The sequence below is a fragment of the Nematolebias whitei genome, chromosome 10 (assembly GCF_014905685.2).
Source record: "Nematolebias whitei isolate Nwh7 chromosome 10, NemWhi1, whole genome shotgun sequence".
Taxonomy (NCBI): Eukaryota; Metazoa; Chordata; class Actinopteri; order Cyprinodontiformes; family Rivulidae; genus Nematolebias; species Nematolebias whitei.
In genome coordinates this window covers 19,144,086-19,159,351 of record NC_056507.1, presented here as the reverse complement: position 1 = coordinate 19,159,351, position 15,266 = coordinate 19,144,086, and the positions used below count along the sequence as shown (strand labels likewise).

At 39.6% G+C, this 15,266-nt stretch overlaps 1 protein-coding gene across 1 annotated transcript in view; it reads right to left on the bottom strand.

Moving 5' to 3' along the window:
- Positions 1 to 2,257: 2,257 nt before the first annotated feature.
- Positions 2,258 to 15,266, bottom strand: part of slc41a2a (solute carrier family 41 member 2a) — a 23,508-nt gene continuing 10,499 nt past the window's right edge. Inside the window, exons 3-8 of the mRNA XM_037683186.1 lie at positions 14,382 to 14,453; positions 14,141 to 14,285; positions 8,878 to 9,024; positions 8,563 to 8,710; positions 3,007 to 3,086; positions 2,258 to 2,448 (exon numbers count right to left, since the gene is read on the bottom strand). Of these exons, the coding sequence (XP_037539114.1) occupies positions 2,258 to 2,448; positions 3,007 to 3,086; positions 8,563 to 8,710; positions 8,878 to 9,024; positions 14,141 to 14,285; positions 14,382 to 14,453 (783 nt within the window). The remainder of the gene's footprint in view (positions 2,449 to 3,006; positions 3,087 to 8,562; positions 8,711 to 8,877; positions 9,025 to 14,140; positions 14,286 to 14,381; positions 14,454 to 15,266) is intronic.

Genomic DNA, 15,266 nt, shown 5'->3' with positions numbered 1-15,266 from the left:
CCCCCCCCATCTGCCTAAGCCTCTGCTTTCTCCTTCAAGCTGCAACCAGGAACCAACTGTCACGGTCAGCGGCCCCGCTGCCCCCCCATCTGCCTAAGCCTCTGCCTTCTCCTTCAAGCTGCAACCAGGAACCAACATTTATATCTTCAAACAATCATCCCACAAACTAAATCATTTCCTTCCATTTCTAGGTTCTGTCTCTGTCTGCTCTTTATATTTTTGTTGTTCTGCTCTGTGTGTGATTTTCTGTTTATCTGATTCTGTTATTCTCCACTCACTCCTCAGTCTGCCTCTCCACTCAATCTTTATCATTCACACCTGTCCCTCATCAGCCACCTGCCCAGGTGCTCTCGTTACTCACTCTCCCTCTGTCTCATAAAAAGCCTGTCTCTCCTTCACTTTTTGTCCGGTGATTGTTCTGTGTTTACAGACATCTCAGTCCTCTTCTGTCTTCTCTGTTTCTTGTCCACCTGATCATCTGCTCTGCCTTGTTCCTGATCCTGTTGCCCAAGTAAGTTTTGTTGCACCGACAGCTTTTGTTTTGTTATTGAAATAAATTGTTTTTGTTTTTGAACTCCTGCCTCGCTCGCCTCTCTGCATTTGGGTTCCAACACTGAGGATCGTGACACTTTTGCAGCTTCACAATAAATAATTTCCATGTGTTTAAGGTTAAACATGGGATTTTTATGGAGTCTTTTGTAGTTGGTAAGCCAAGTTTTATCTGCATCTACTGGTTTCACTAAGTCGAAGTCAACATCATTTGACACCCTGGATTCCTCATCTACTTGTGCCTGCAAAGCAACATTACTTACCTTCAGGTGCTCACCTGCTGTTCCACCACCAGCCCTGCAACTTACCTGGAATACCCTCCTCTCAACGCATCAAGATCTCCATTTCTGAGTAAGAACTAAAGAACCTGAGATAACCATTATTCCTTCTTTATCCTGGACTTGCTTTATCCCTCTTTCCTCAGGTTTTCCCAGGTTCCCTTGTAATATACTGTATTTTGTAAATAAACCACTTTATATCAAGAGTTCGAGTCTGTTTTCCCTCAGTCGGGTTCTCTCTGGGTTTAACCTCACAATCGTGATAGTTTCCTATTGAGGCATTTTTCTTCTGCAAACTTTGTGGTATATTCTCTGTTCAAATATCAAAACATTCAGTGCATTCAGGAGATTTATGGTACGATTATCAGAACTTTAATACTTTTGAAAATACTTTACTGAAAAATGTTTTCTATGCGTGGCAGTAGATGGTAGTTAGTGCCACAGTCTTGTGATCCTGAGCCTGAGATTTCAACCCAGGTTGTGTCAGGAAAAATATTTGACATTAAACAATTGCCAAAACGTTAATGCAAATTTGTACACTATGTAATCCCTGCAGAAGGAACTAGTAAAAAAAAAAAAACTTTTATAAACATCTAAATACAAATGTACCTTCTCCTTGGAAATACATTGAGATCTCTTAAATTCCTGTGAAAACATTTTTTTAATCTTTAGCATTTTTATTTATTTATTTTTTGCTCCATTTGGTCATCTACTTTTTTTTTTTAAGCTCCTATAGTCAGATTTGGCATTTAGCTATCCTGCTGTTAATTTAGCTTCCAGTTAGTTTTTGGACACTTTTAGTTTATCTTTCACTACTATGTAACTGATGTAACGGATGTAACTGGGACCCTGTCTACACAATTTCGCTCCACCACATGTACCACATGTGGTGCAAATGACAAATAAAGAAAATCTGACTCTCTGACTGACTATTATTAGCCTGAATTACTTTTAGTCTCTAAATACCTTTTTGTTAATTTAAGTCAGTATTTTTGTTAGTTTTAGGTAGTGTTTTGTTATTTTTGACCATTTAGCTAGTCTTTTTCTGCTATAGCTTTTAGCAAGCTGTTTGCTGGTTTAATCAAGCACTCTGCTATTAACTAGTCTTTTGCTACTGTTAGCTTTAAGTGACCTTATTGCTATTTATAGTTTTCAACTAGTGTTTTTGCTCCTTTTAGCGAGAGTTCTGCTTCTTTTAGCTTGAACAACTCAGTTTCTTCATTTGCAAAAAAAATTTGCAGCCATTTATCACTCAACTATCACATTGCTTTTTTGCAGAAGATGCTATTTCTCTAATTTTTAGTTTCACTAAGGGCCTTTTTTAAGGCTGTTCACATTTAATCATTGCTTATAAGAAGTTCTTTTCACTCACACCATGTTTTGTTGTATGTAAAATTACGTATTCAAACAAATCTGCATAAAAAACATTTTCATATGTGAAAGCCATAAAATGAGTAGAGTATTGACCAATATAATGTAAAATGGATACCTGATCGAAAGAAGGTGTGACATGGATTCAAACATCTTTTATGGCCCTCTGGAAGCTCTCTAGGTGAGTAATTCAAATGCAGATGAGTAGAAATGCGACTTGACTGAATGGAGATGATGTTTCCACCAACACCTGAGAGAGAAAGACAATGGTGGTCTCAGCTGTTTGGTGGGAAGCAAACCAGTAAATAATACAAAATAAGTCATTACTACTGAAATGTAACTAATTAACAATAACACTAAATATACTACTAATAAAATGATAATTAAACAATATTTACTCAAATAAAAAAATTACGAGTGGAATGTTCAGTGACGGTGGGGTGCTGTTGACCTAAACCAGTCTATGTGAGCTTCTCTGCTCAAGTTGCTGCCCCCACACCCCCCTAATCCGACTTGTTCGGAACAAGTGGAAGATAATGGATGGATGGATGGATGGATGGATGGATGGATGGATGAATGGATGGATGTAACTATATTTCTGTATTTATATTATGTAAATTAGATGTTTTGTATTAACAATCGCTACATCCTCAAATTTTTCACCTCAAATTTTTTTTTTTTTTTTTGGGGGGGGGGGGGGGGTTGGACCCAAATATTTACATAAAAATAACTTGACATGGACTTTTCTTACCCAGCACACATCCAGCTGTACAACAAAAAAAAACAGATATTTCGAGCAACATATTACCATTTATGACTGGAGCGTAAATGACGATTCCCATCAAGTTTGGATCGGACACAGTCTTGTCTAGAATAAGACCTCCAATACTAAAATAAATAAGAAAAAAATACATATATTCATTGATTATTACACTTCTATGATAACTTTACAATAGTCCCTCGTTTATCGTTTGGGATCCATACCATACCCTTGTCAAGTAATGTCAGATTTGATGAAATCGTCCCCTGCCCACAAGAAACATTATAATAGATCAAAACGGTATTATGTGATTAGAATAGAGTAAAACTGTATGTTGAAATTATGATAGATTAAGAATGTATTACTTGATCTGTGGTTCTCCACTCCACTTATTAGAGTGCATCTGAGCATGAGTGGTTCTCCATTTAGAGTAACCGCACAAGAGCCCTCAGACTGTGAAAGCATGGCGAACACAAGGGAGGCCTGACGCGGATGTATGTACAGAGGTCATCTCTGCTTCTAGGCTTCGAATCGTCTGTGTGCATGCTTAACAGTTACAGAACAAGTGATGATTGCTCCTCTTTGTGAATAATAAAAAATAACACTCACATGTTAGAAACCAGAGTAAACAGGTAATTATTATTAAAATAGATAAGAAGAAAAGTATTGTACAAAATTCAAGCTGAAATGAATGGTACAATTGAATGTAATCATTTTAAAGTGTGCTGATGACGCTGTTCCCCTGCAAATTATTAATTAAAGCAAAGCAGAAAATGTAAAACTCTGGACTATCATTGTATCACTTCGTGCTCATTTAAGAAACTTGGTTCAATTCAAGGGCGTCAGAAGCATCCGTAATGTGTGGGGGACACAATGATGTGTGTAGGGGTGTGTGTGTGTGCACGTGCGTTAAAAAAAAGGTGTTCACTAATGTACAAAAAAGTAACATTTCACCTAGATTTCCTTTAATTCCACACATTTAAAAAATGTTTCTCACCAAGTTTGTGTGGGAGACATTTTAACTTTAATACAGAGCGTCAGATCTGCACTATTTGTCTTTAGAGAAATAAAAAAAATCACCACTGGACTTTTTTACTTGTGTTCAACACTACTCATCTAAATGATGTTTCTCATGAAGCTTGAGGACAATAAGGTGAGGGGTTTTAAGGACATTTCAACTTTAATGCACCTGAACACACAGCATCTCTTACACCTGTAGCATCTTACAGCGTCACAGTTACTGCAAAGCTAAGATGCTACAGATGTAGCGCTCCTCTCAAACATCCTCCTAACATGAATATATGTTTATGATCAACCCCCCCCCGGTCAACAACTGCCCACACAAAGTTCGCTAAACTGGCGAGCGAGTAACACAGAGGTGTCTCCATCTCCTCCACCTGTGCGCGTTTCATGCTGAAGCAGGAGGAGACACACAAAAACACTGCAGGTGTTACACCATATTCTGTGAGCACCGTATATTGTGACCGTGGCAACAGGCTGCTGTGTTTAGAGTTGGAGGTAACCAGGAAAACCTGGAGTGGAGTTTTAGTGGTTTGAGTATTCTCCTATTAATCAAGTGGAATGGATTTGTTCACGAAGAAAGAGAAACTGCGCTGCCTGAACTAATGTTTTATAGTAAAAGTGGGGGGGTCCAAATGAATGTTTTTGGAATGTGGGGGGGACTTGTCCCCTTCACATATAATGGTTGCGATGCTTCGTGCTCATTTGAGAAACTTGGTTCAATTCTAACAAAAAGGGAGGTTTTTAAAGGTTTCTTAGCTTTGATTAAACAACACCCTGGAATCTTATGCCTATTCTAAAAATTACCAGATCAGTAACAATAGTAGTTCTACAATCGAAGGTGAGCGACCGTGGAATATGAGTTTCCCTGTGAATGACGAACCAACTCCAGCTGCTAAGTTGGGCGAGTCACGGGGTGAGATAAGGGTGTGACTCATAGATGGAGGTCATTAACAAATCTGGATGAGTCACCTTCAACACAGCCTTAAATAGAACTAGATTATGGTAATTCTGGGTAATACTCAAGTGCTAGATTTAGTCTACAATACCCCTTGGAGGAGAGGCTGCATTGGGGTAAGCAGTAACTCATGTGGTAACCCTGCTGGGTAGAAAAACAATGGCTAGTCCGCCCCTGGGCTGTCCGAAGCTATTGACAAAACATCCGAGGCTTTAGCCCTGGAGGCCCAGGTCTAACTACGCACCTGGTCTTAGGCCCCATTTACATGGACACGGTGGGGATTTTTAAGTTTTTTTCAGATGATGATTCGAAGAAAAAATCTGCATTGACATGGAGCACATTCGGTGTTTACATGTAACCGTATAACCCCCACCCCCCAAGAATCCGAAGTTGCCATGCCAGGTCATTAATTGGTGCTGTGAATTTTGTACATTCACCTAATTTTCATGCTGCCTGGGACAGCTGTCTGTAAGGTCCTTCTTCTGGGCTGAAAGCCCAGTAACAACAAAATCTAAAGCCAGATTTTGGATATGAGTCGATGAATTTGATGCCAAAAGCGAGCAATTCGTCTAACAGCTCGACACTGGTCGCTGAGCGAACCAGCACTGACGAGGATGATGTCGGGCTTCCTACTCTGGTGGTAATCATTTGCTGTCTATCAATGGTACAACACGTAACTCTATGTTCTGGATAATGTTTTGCTTATGTTTACTTTGGTTACACAACAACCAACTGAGTTTTAATTTTATTTTTCCTGCGAGGAGAAGCTATCCTCCCACCAGAGGCAGACCGGTTCTGAAACAGAGCACTGTGGTGCAGGAGGACTGCAAAGAGAGAGACGTTGGAGCAACTATTCACTTAAAATTATCCTCAGTTCTTTTTTCCAATCCATTCAATGTTTTAAGCTACATTAAGCAAAGGAGTGACAGCCTGTACAAGCCAGATAAACAACATGGCGCCAGTAACCAGGATGACAACGGAAAGGAAGGGCAGTTCATTCATATAGTTTACAGTTTGGGTTGATGTGCTTTTAATAGTGTTCAGTTTTCATATCACAGTACTTGTGTGTCATACAGTTTGTAGTGTTGAATAAATAAATAAAAATTAAACCTGATGTCTTCATTTTCAACTTTAATAACAAGCAATATGTTTCGCATCATCGTTTAAATCACATAATTTGAATTGCATAATGTCCAAATAGCTTCATTTAGCTCAGATAGCTTAATCTCTGACCACTAACAAAAACATGGTTTGTTATTGTTGCTGTTATTATTTAGTACATTTTGTATGTTATACTCCAGCGCTCCACGTGAAATATACGCCTGCCTCGACAGGCTCGTTAGCGATTTCGAACTTGATCCGAATTGTGTCTCCTCCTAACACAGATGTTGGTCACAGCACCTACATTTTGGCATAGAGACCCATAAAATAGTTCATCAGTTGTAGCACAGAAAGTAGTATGTTACTCCACCACCATTGTTGTTGATAGGACTATGCCATTGGTCCGCGCATGCATGAAATATATGCCTGTAGTGCACATGTGCTTTAACACCTCAGCGGGGGACTATTGACACATCTGCGGGAAGTTACCCGAAAACCTCCACTCTGAGACCTGGGTTGAAAAACCTCTGGATTCAGTGAGGGCAGGGGCTGGTGTCGTGTAAATGACCTGCCAAACCGCAGAGAGAAAGGTGCGTTTTCACTCAAAATATGTGCCATGTAAATGGCCCCTTAGTGTCTGGGTTGTGCATTCCATTCTAGATGTGTCAGAAACAGTGTGATTGCTTTGCTGACAGTTTGCATGGAAACTTCCTCACCCTGACCTAGTTCCTCTTTCATAACTGCAGCTGTTGCAAGAACTGAAGCATACCCATGCACAGACATGAAAGTCTTGCATGATATCCTTTGTACTGAGGCGACAGCTACAAGAAAAGTTGGGTAACACGAAACTCAAGTTGCAAGTTGCAAGTTGCAAGTTGCAAGTGAGTGCAACACTTGTAACATGTTTGTTGTGCACTAGCATGTACAGTATAACAAACATGCTTTGATGATACAAGATGGGGTTAAGTTAACATTTGGTTGAACCAGCAATTTCACATTTACAGAAGTACATCATGTTTCTAATTTATTTATTTAACTTTTATTTAACCAGGAAAATCCCACTGAGTTCACAGATCTCTTTAAAAAAGCATATTAAGCGTATGGCCGAACCCGGGGATTGAACCAATAACCTTCTTGCTGTAAAGCAGTCCTTCTCAAATAGTGGGGCGTGCCCCCCTGGGGGGCCCAGAGCAATGCCAGCGGGGGGCGCATGTGACCCCGGGGAACATTTTGTGGCAGGGAGTAGTTTTATTTTTTCACCATTCTCATTTAGTCAGGGTGCGTTTAGCAACTGTTTGCTAAAATCCAACTCTCAGGCTCACTAATAATAAAGTTATGAACAAATATGTCTGTCTTGTCGTTTGGGGAGTCATGCTTGAACTGTGTCACTCCCCTCTGCTGCTGAGAAATAAATAACTCCGACACCTCCTCAGCTGCTGACGCCCTGGACGCTTGTCACCCACAGCACGCATGCGATGAGTCAAGCGAGAGCGTTACCTGCCCCTCTTTCACATTTTAATTTATTTATTTTAGTTTTTTTGTTTGTTTTTTTAGTTTGTCAAAGCACAACTTTTGTGTGTGTGTTTTTTTTAATACAGAAGTAATGTTTAATAAATGTTAGGACTCTATTCTTTTCTAACAAGTCGCTCTGGACGCATATCACCCACAACACGCATAAAACAAAAAGTATAAACTCAAAGCGAGAGCGACACCTGCCCCCTCGTTCTTCTTTCGCGGTGACAAATTATTTTAGATTTATCGATTGTCAAAGCACAATTTTGATGTTTTTTAATTTGTTGTAAAAACAGATGTTCAACAAATATTAGGACTCTATTCTTTGCTAACAAAATATATTTTATGTCATTAAACAACTTGTCAGGTTCTTCTCTTGTGAGCTCTTTCCCCTGGAACCCCCCCCCCCCCCCCCCCCCAAAAAAAAAAAAAAAAACCGCCAGCTCTACGCTCTTTGCAACTTCTCTGCTGTTGCTGCACTGAGACCAAGTCCAGGTCCAGCTAAACATTGAGCAGGAGCTGAGATTTGCAGACTCATGTGTCAAACTCCACTTTGAAAAGCTGTGACTGCAAAACGTGCTCATTCAGCACAAACTGTTTTATTCATTTTTGTTAGGTCAAAGTGTTGTACAACACTCCTGAGTTAAAATGTTGCTGATCGATTTGAATTTATTATTATGTATTGATTGTATTTAATTTGATTGTTCAGTATCAAATGGTCACAAATGTTTACAGTTTAAATAAGGATGGATTTTTTTTTTTCAGGCAAATTGATGCACTTTAAATTTGTTACATTTGCTATTTGTTTTGGTAAAATAACAGTAATGCAACATGCAGCTCAAATGTGAGCATTTTAGGATCTTCAGCTCCAAAACCTTCTTCTTGTCGAGCAGTCTGGATTTTTGGCAGAAAAACTAACTTCGAGCTGAGAAAGATTAAAAAAACTGGGAATGTACATACACACTGTCTGTACATGCCATCATGAATTCAACTTGGAATTTATTCTCAAGTACCTGCTGATGATCATTGCTGCAATGATTGGTTCCCAGCCTGTGTAGAGCAGGATGTGACTGGCAGGGTGTTTGGAAGAGGCGGTCATCCAGATGGGTATCAAACATAAATAAAAAAGATCAACCAGGTACAGCACGTAGGGGTAAAGATCTGTCAAAAGAAATTCTAATGAGTTATACTTGCATTTATTTCTAGGAGATTATAAAAACTGTGATAGGTCGCTGAAATTTGAATGTTGATGAAGAAACTCTCTTCAGTGTCCTGGTTTATCTTATGCAAAGTGACCAACCAAAGCACAAAGTCCATTTTTCTCTCACCCATAAAGGAGTAGAACCACTGACTGAAGCACACCAGCAAGGCGAGAGTGATGAGATCTCCAAAGCTAGCAGCTATTGGTGTGGCCACATTATCAGGATTAATTCCCATCCGCTTACAGCCAATAATCACTCCCACCATAATAATACCTGGAAAAAGATTAAGAGAAGCTGAAATTCTTCAAGATAAGGTGTTTAGTTTTTTGGAATGAGCATTGAAATATTTGCCATTGTTTTAACTTAACCATCTGTTATGGCAGAAAAGTTACAGAATTTAAACATTCATTCATTCATTTCATTCAACCTTTATTTATACAGGCTAGCCTCATTGAGCCACGAGGACTCATTTGCAAGAGGGACCTGTTCCAGACAGGACATATAAAGTACAGACAACAAAACAGTAGACAATGACAACAATAAACTACATTTAAAATAAGAGTAGTGTACAAAACAATAAATCAGGGTGGGTGAAATACTAAAAATAAGAACATATTTGCTTTTATCTTTCTATTGACATTATCAAATGTTTGAAACCCTGTAAAGAAATCAAGGAGGACAACTTCCTGTTCCTGTTGCAAGGTGTTCCAGGTTGCAGGAGCTGAGTAAAAAAAGGCCTTTTTGCCAAGTTCGGTCGGCACTGAGGGAACGCTGCAGGTAATGATGGACTGAGAGCGCATGTTGTAACTGCACGGACGGCGCGACATGTGAACAAAACAAAAATGTCTTCAACTGTTTGGTATTAAAGAAGACAAGACAGCTAACTGCTGTAGAGGTAAAAATGTTAAGGAAGTATTGTTGGGTCATTTAATTATCCTATTATCAGCTCATTAAATAATTAAACCACACAAGAAAGGAGAAGATCACCCAGGTTTTTAATCTTGCAAGATGGAACAGCGTTGAAAACCGGCATACAGGATGCTGCATCACGTCCGGATCACAAACTCTGCCCACAGGCAGTATAGTGTCTTTTTATAATGTTATCAGACAAAAAGTTATTGTAGCTAAACTGCACTACTACCAAGACTGCATGGAAATATTACAGGGTGCACGCAGTTGTGGCTTGCTCTGCTTCAAGGATTCATCGATCACCATGCAGCAGGTTATGCAGCAAGTGTGGCCGGGGCTCGGGCAGCATTCACAGAGGTGAAGAGGCTTCTTCGCAGCTGGTGAGATGTTCGCTATGGGATACTTTTTTCCTGTGTGGCTTCGCATCAAACACAGTAGCTATGTTTACATGTGCAAAATTATTTGACCAGATTGAAATGTTTTCAGATTAAGTCATTCAAATGTATTGTTTACATGGGCACAATCCGTTTACGACGAGCGTGTACATGCAGAAGGCTTTTATTTAGGGATGGGGCCGACCCAGTATCGGTATCGGCCTCCGATACCAGCATAATTTACGTAGCGGATTTTCCGATCCACCTGCTGATATTTCCGATCCATGATGCATGTTGGCTTCAAACTATGGAATGGATTTCCTGAACAGTGGCGTGTCTCATGAACCCAGAGTAATAAGACCCGCCTCACATTCAGGAAATCCAGTTCATAGTTTGCAGCCAGCTACAATGTGACGACTGAGTTAGCAGCACTGTGGCTAACAGCTAACCAACTTTTCATCGCAACATGTCCGCTGTGTGGAAGTATTTTACACTACAAACACCACAAAACAAGACAGCAACGTGCAATATCTGCAGATTCATAGCGCCATATTAGACCGCGGTAAAGTTAGTTTTACGATGGACATTCGAGCTCTGTGGCTTCAGCGGGGCAGTACTCTTTGGTCAAACTGAAAGAGGCGACTCGACACCGTCCAGCCGCGTCCAATCTGCCCCACTCAGTCTGCCTGTCTCTGAGAAGGGACAGACTGAGCACGGCTGCCCCAAATCAGGCTGCCTGCTTCGGATTGAACAAGAAGTAGACGTCGCTGAAACCACGGAGATCAAATGTTTACAGAGAAGTTGCTAAACTTCATCATAATTAATGACCAACCACTATCAGTTGTAGAAAACGAATGATTTTGCAGCTTGATACTTGCAGCCAAGATATAGTTTACCCTCAGGAGATATTTATCAGTACAACAGCAGACAATCATAAAAATCATCCATCCATCCATCCATTTTCTTTATCCGTTTATTCCATTTTGGGTCACGGGGGTCGCTGGTGCCCATGTCCAGCAATCACTGTGCGAGGGGCGGGGTACACCCTGGACGGGTCGCAAGTCCATCACAGGGCCACATAGAGACAAATGAGACAAACAACCATTCACTCTCTCACTCACACCTAGGGACAATTTAGAGTTACCAATCAGCCTAACATGCATGTTTTTGGACTGTGGGAGGAAACCGGAGTACCCGGAGAAAACCCACGCATGCACGGAGAGAACATGCAAACTCCACCCAGAAAGGCCCCTGGATCGGGGTTTGAACCAAGGACCTGCTCGCTGAGAGGCAGCAGCTCTACCAGTTGCGCCACCGTGCTGCTCATAAAAATCATATGATTTGAAAATTATATATATTAAAAACATAAACAGCTACATTATAAAGTGATGTAAAATACTAAAAACAGGAACATGTCTGTTGGTTTATGCCATGAACTTAGCAGATGTTTGAAGCCATTTAACATTTAATTTAATTCATTTATTCATTCATTTAAATGAAACAAAATTTTAAAAAAAATCTTCAAAAAGAAAACATTGAATGAAAAGAGTGCAGAAAGAAGAAAAAAAATCTTATATCTGCCCCTTATAAAATATAAAATAACTTTAAACAATCACTTAAATTAATCACTTTAATATCCACTTTAAAGCTAGGAATAAAAAGAAACATGTTTTGTGTTAGCAGAATTTAATTCTAACTTTAAAACTTATCCAACATTAATAAAACTTACCTCAAGTTGCCTTTTTGGACATGCATGCATAGATTTGTACAAATTGTACTTGAGAGGAGATTATTACAGCCTCATATAAAATCAATGATGATCATGATATCGGAACCGGATCGGTATCGGCCGATACTCAGCTCTAGGTATCGGGATCGGATCGGAATTTTTAAAAAAGTGGATCGGTGCATCCCTACTTTTATTAAGAACAAAAGTACTGACATGCGCAGAGTCGTAAACTTCCCTTTAAAAAAACACAGAAGTTCTACTACTAGGTTTACTTTTGAGATGAACGTAAGCAAACCTGATGGTGGAGAAGTTGCTGCACTCCCTGTCTGAGCTACAGATCATTTTGAGCTCTTTCAAAGTTTCTAGTAATGTTGTGTCGCTCACCAACCAGTTTTGTTTCCCTAACATGCTAATATTATTAGCATCTAGCCAGGCGGAAATACATGAGGTAGACAGGTCGCACATGTGCAGTCAGATCACTTTTCCACAATAGGAAAAAAATGACAGATGAAATGTTTACATGCACACTGTTCAGATTATGAATCGACATAAACCACCCGTCTCATTCTGATTACAAATTCTTTCAGCTCGAGCTGAATCAACAAAAAATAATCCGAATGTGTTGTTTACATGACGCATTTTTATTCCGAATGGCCGTTTAATTCGATTACTTATGTCCATGTCAAGTCAAGTCAGATTCATTTATAGAGCACATTTAAAACAGAAACTGTTACCAAAGTGCTTAACAAAAATATCACAACATCAAATGAAAAGTAGCAAGATATATTTACAGCACATGGAATAAAAATATAAAACCGAAAACATAATTAGAAACAATGAAATACTAAATCAGATCACGTTGTGTCAAAAGTAAAGGAAATAATAACAAAAAGCATAAACTCAGTCAGAAACAATGAAATACTAAATCAGATCTGATGACCTTGTGTTAAATAGGAATAATAACAAAAGCATAAACAGAATCAGTATCAATGAAAAACTAGATCTAAATCCAATCACCCTGTGTTAAATGTCAATGAGTATAGATGTGTTTTTAGGAGAGTTTTAAAAGCAGAGACTGAGGTGGCCTGTTGAATGTTGATGGGCAGATTGTTCCAAAGTTTAGGGCCCACGACTGAAAATGCTCGATCTCCTCTGAGCTTCAGCCTGGTTTTTGGTACGGCCAAAAGCAGCTGGTCTGATGATCTCAAAGCCCGAGAAGGAGTATAAGGATGAAGAAGGTCAGAGAGGTATGATGGCGCAAGGCCGTTAATGCACTTGAATGTCAGCAGGAGAATTTTAAAATTGATTCTGACACGCACAAGAAGCCAGAGAAAGGAGGACAGAACCGGAGTAATGTGCTCAAACCTGTGAGTTCCTGTTAGTAGCCGAGCTGCAGCATTTTGTACGAGCTGGAGACGTGAAAGTGAAGCCTGACTAACCCCAACATAAAGTGAGTTACAGTAGTCCAGCCGGGTTGTAATAAATGCATGGACTAGTTTTTCAAGTTCGGATCTGGACAGAACGGACTTAAGCTTTGCTATTTGCCTTAGCTGAAAGAAGCTTTTTTTGTAGAACAGAGTTGATCTGTTTATTAAACTTAAAGTCCGAGTCTAACACTACACCAAGTTTGGTAACCGACTGCTTTAGATGTGGCTGAAGGGAGTGCAGGTTTACAGGATCAGTGACAGCGGTAGAGCTTGGGTTAAACACAATGACCTCAGTCATTTGATCATTAAAACTCAAGAAGCTTGCAGCCATCCAAGTCTTGATGTCATCAAGACATTTTAACAAAGGGTGGATGGAGCAGGAACTGTTTGGTTTTAAAGGCAGATAAATCTGAGAACAGCGTAACAGCATATCATCGGCGTAACAGTGAAACGAAATACCATGTTTCCTCAGGATTGACCCCAAGGGGAGCAGATACAATGAGAACAGAAAGGGTCCAAGAATGGAGCCTTGTGGGACCCCACAGGAAAGAGGGACAGAAGCAGAAAAATGATTGTCAAAGTTAACACAGAAACTCCTGTCACCCAGATACGAACGGAACCATTCTAGCGCCACCCCTGTAATCCCAGCCCAGTGTTCTAGCCGAGACATAAGGATGCTGTGATCAACAGTGTCAAATGCAGCGGTAAGATCGAGGAGTACCAGGATCACAGACTGACCAGAGTCATTCGCTAGCAGAATGCCATTACAGACCCTTACTAAAGCTGTCTCGGTGCTGTGCAGTTTAAATCCTGACTGAAAAATCTCAAAAATTTAATTTACATTCAAAAACTTGGTTAGTTGACTAAAAACTATTTTCTCCAAGATTAGAAACAGATTGTAAACATAGCTAGTGAGGTAGACATTCATATATCATAACCTGAGTTACTACCTTGCAGCAGCGATGCCATGAAAGCTGTAGAAAGGCTGGTTGAACAGAGGAGCACCAAGTGATTCAAGGACATCTGTCCTTCTGCCATCCAGCCCAACAGAGTCACCATGAGAGAAGCCAACAGACCCAACACTGTGGCTTGTAGCTGTAAAACAATAACACAACATAGCTTTTATATATGCATTATTAAAGGATAAACTTATAAATAACTATATGTATCGTCTCAAGTGAAAACATTCACCTGTTTAAGTGCCAGGTTCCCAGAAATTAGCAACCACTTTTCTCTGGCAGGTTCCAGTTTCCCAGCATTCACCTGAAAACATCCAATGTGTATAAAGTTACTAAAAAAAGGAAACAATCGGTTTGCAATGCCAAAATATTGCACCTTACTAATTTAGCTGATGAAAAACGTCAGAAATGCTGATTAGATAACCTGGAGATTATTTGAGCAAGTAAACTTTTAAGTGCAGCAGCAGACAAATTTAATTGACTGACTTATTTATTTCATTCACAAGTAAATGTAAATTCATGTAATGAAACTATTAATGAATGGTATGACTCAAATTTCACTTACACAGTTATTACAGAGGTGGAAAAAGAGTTACACTGAAAAACTGTCCAAAAAGTGATAACTAAAGTAATTCTCTAAAAGCAAGCTAAGAAATATTACAGTAAAAAGTAGCATCAAGTTGTCAGAATCTAAGATAAAACTTGTGAAGATTTCATTTTGGGTGATTTTTAAACGTTTCAATACGTTTTACTCTAAATATGTTTGGACAAGAAATTGGTCTGTGTGAAGAAAATGTGTCCATATGCCCATTCTGTGTACGCTATAACTATGCTGTGTTGAATGATGATGAGCTGTGTGGTAGTGTGCGATAACTGATAAAACAGCTTGCAGAGGCAGAATGACCTTGTGGCTGTCAGTGGGAGCATTTTGTGCAGCTAGATAAGCCAGTTGAAACATTCCTTTTCAGTAGTGTCTCCAATGGAAATCTTTAAGAAAAAAAGGTCAAGTGTTTATTTTCTCACTCCCACCTGAAAGATTGTGAAACCTGCCTTGTGAAGATATCAGAGTCAGAGTCAGAGTTTCTTTATTGTCATTCGCACCTCATGTGGTACATGT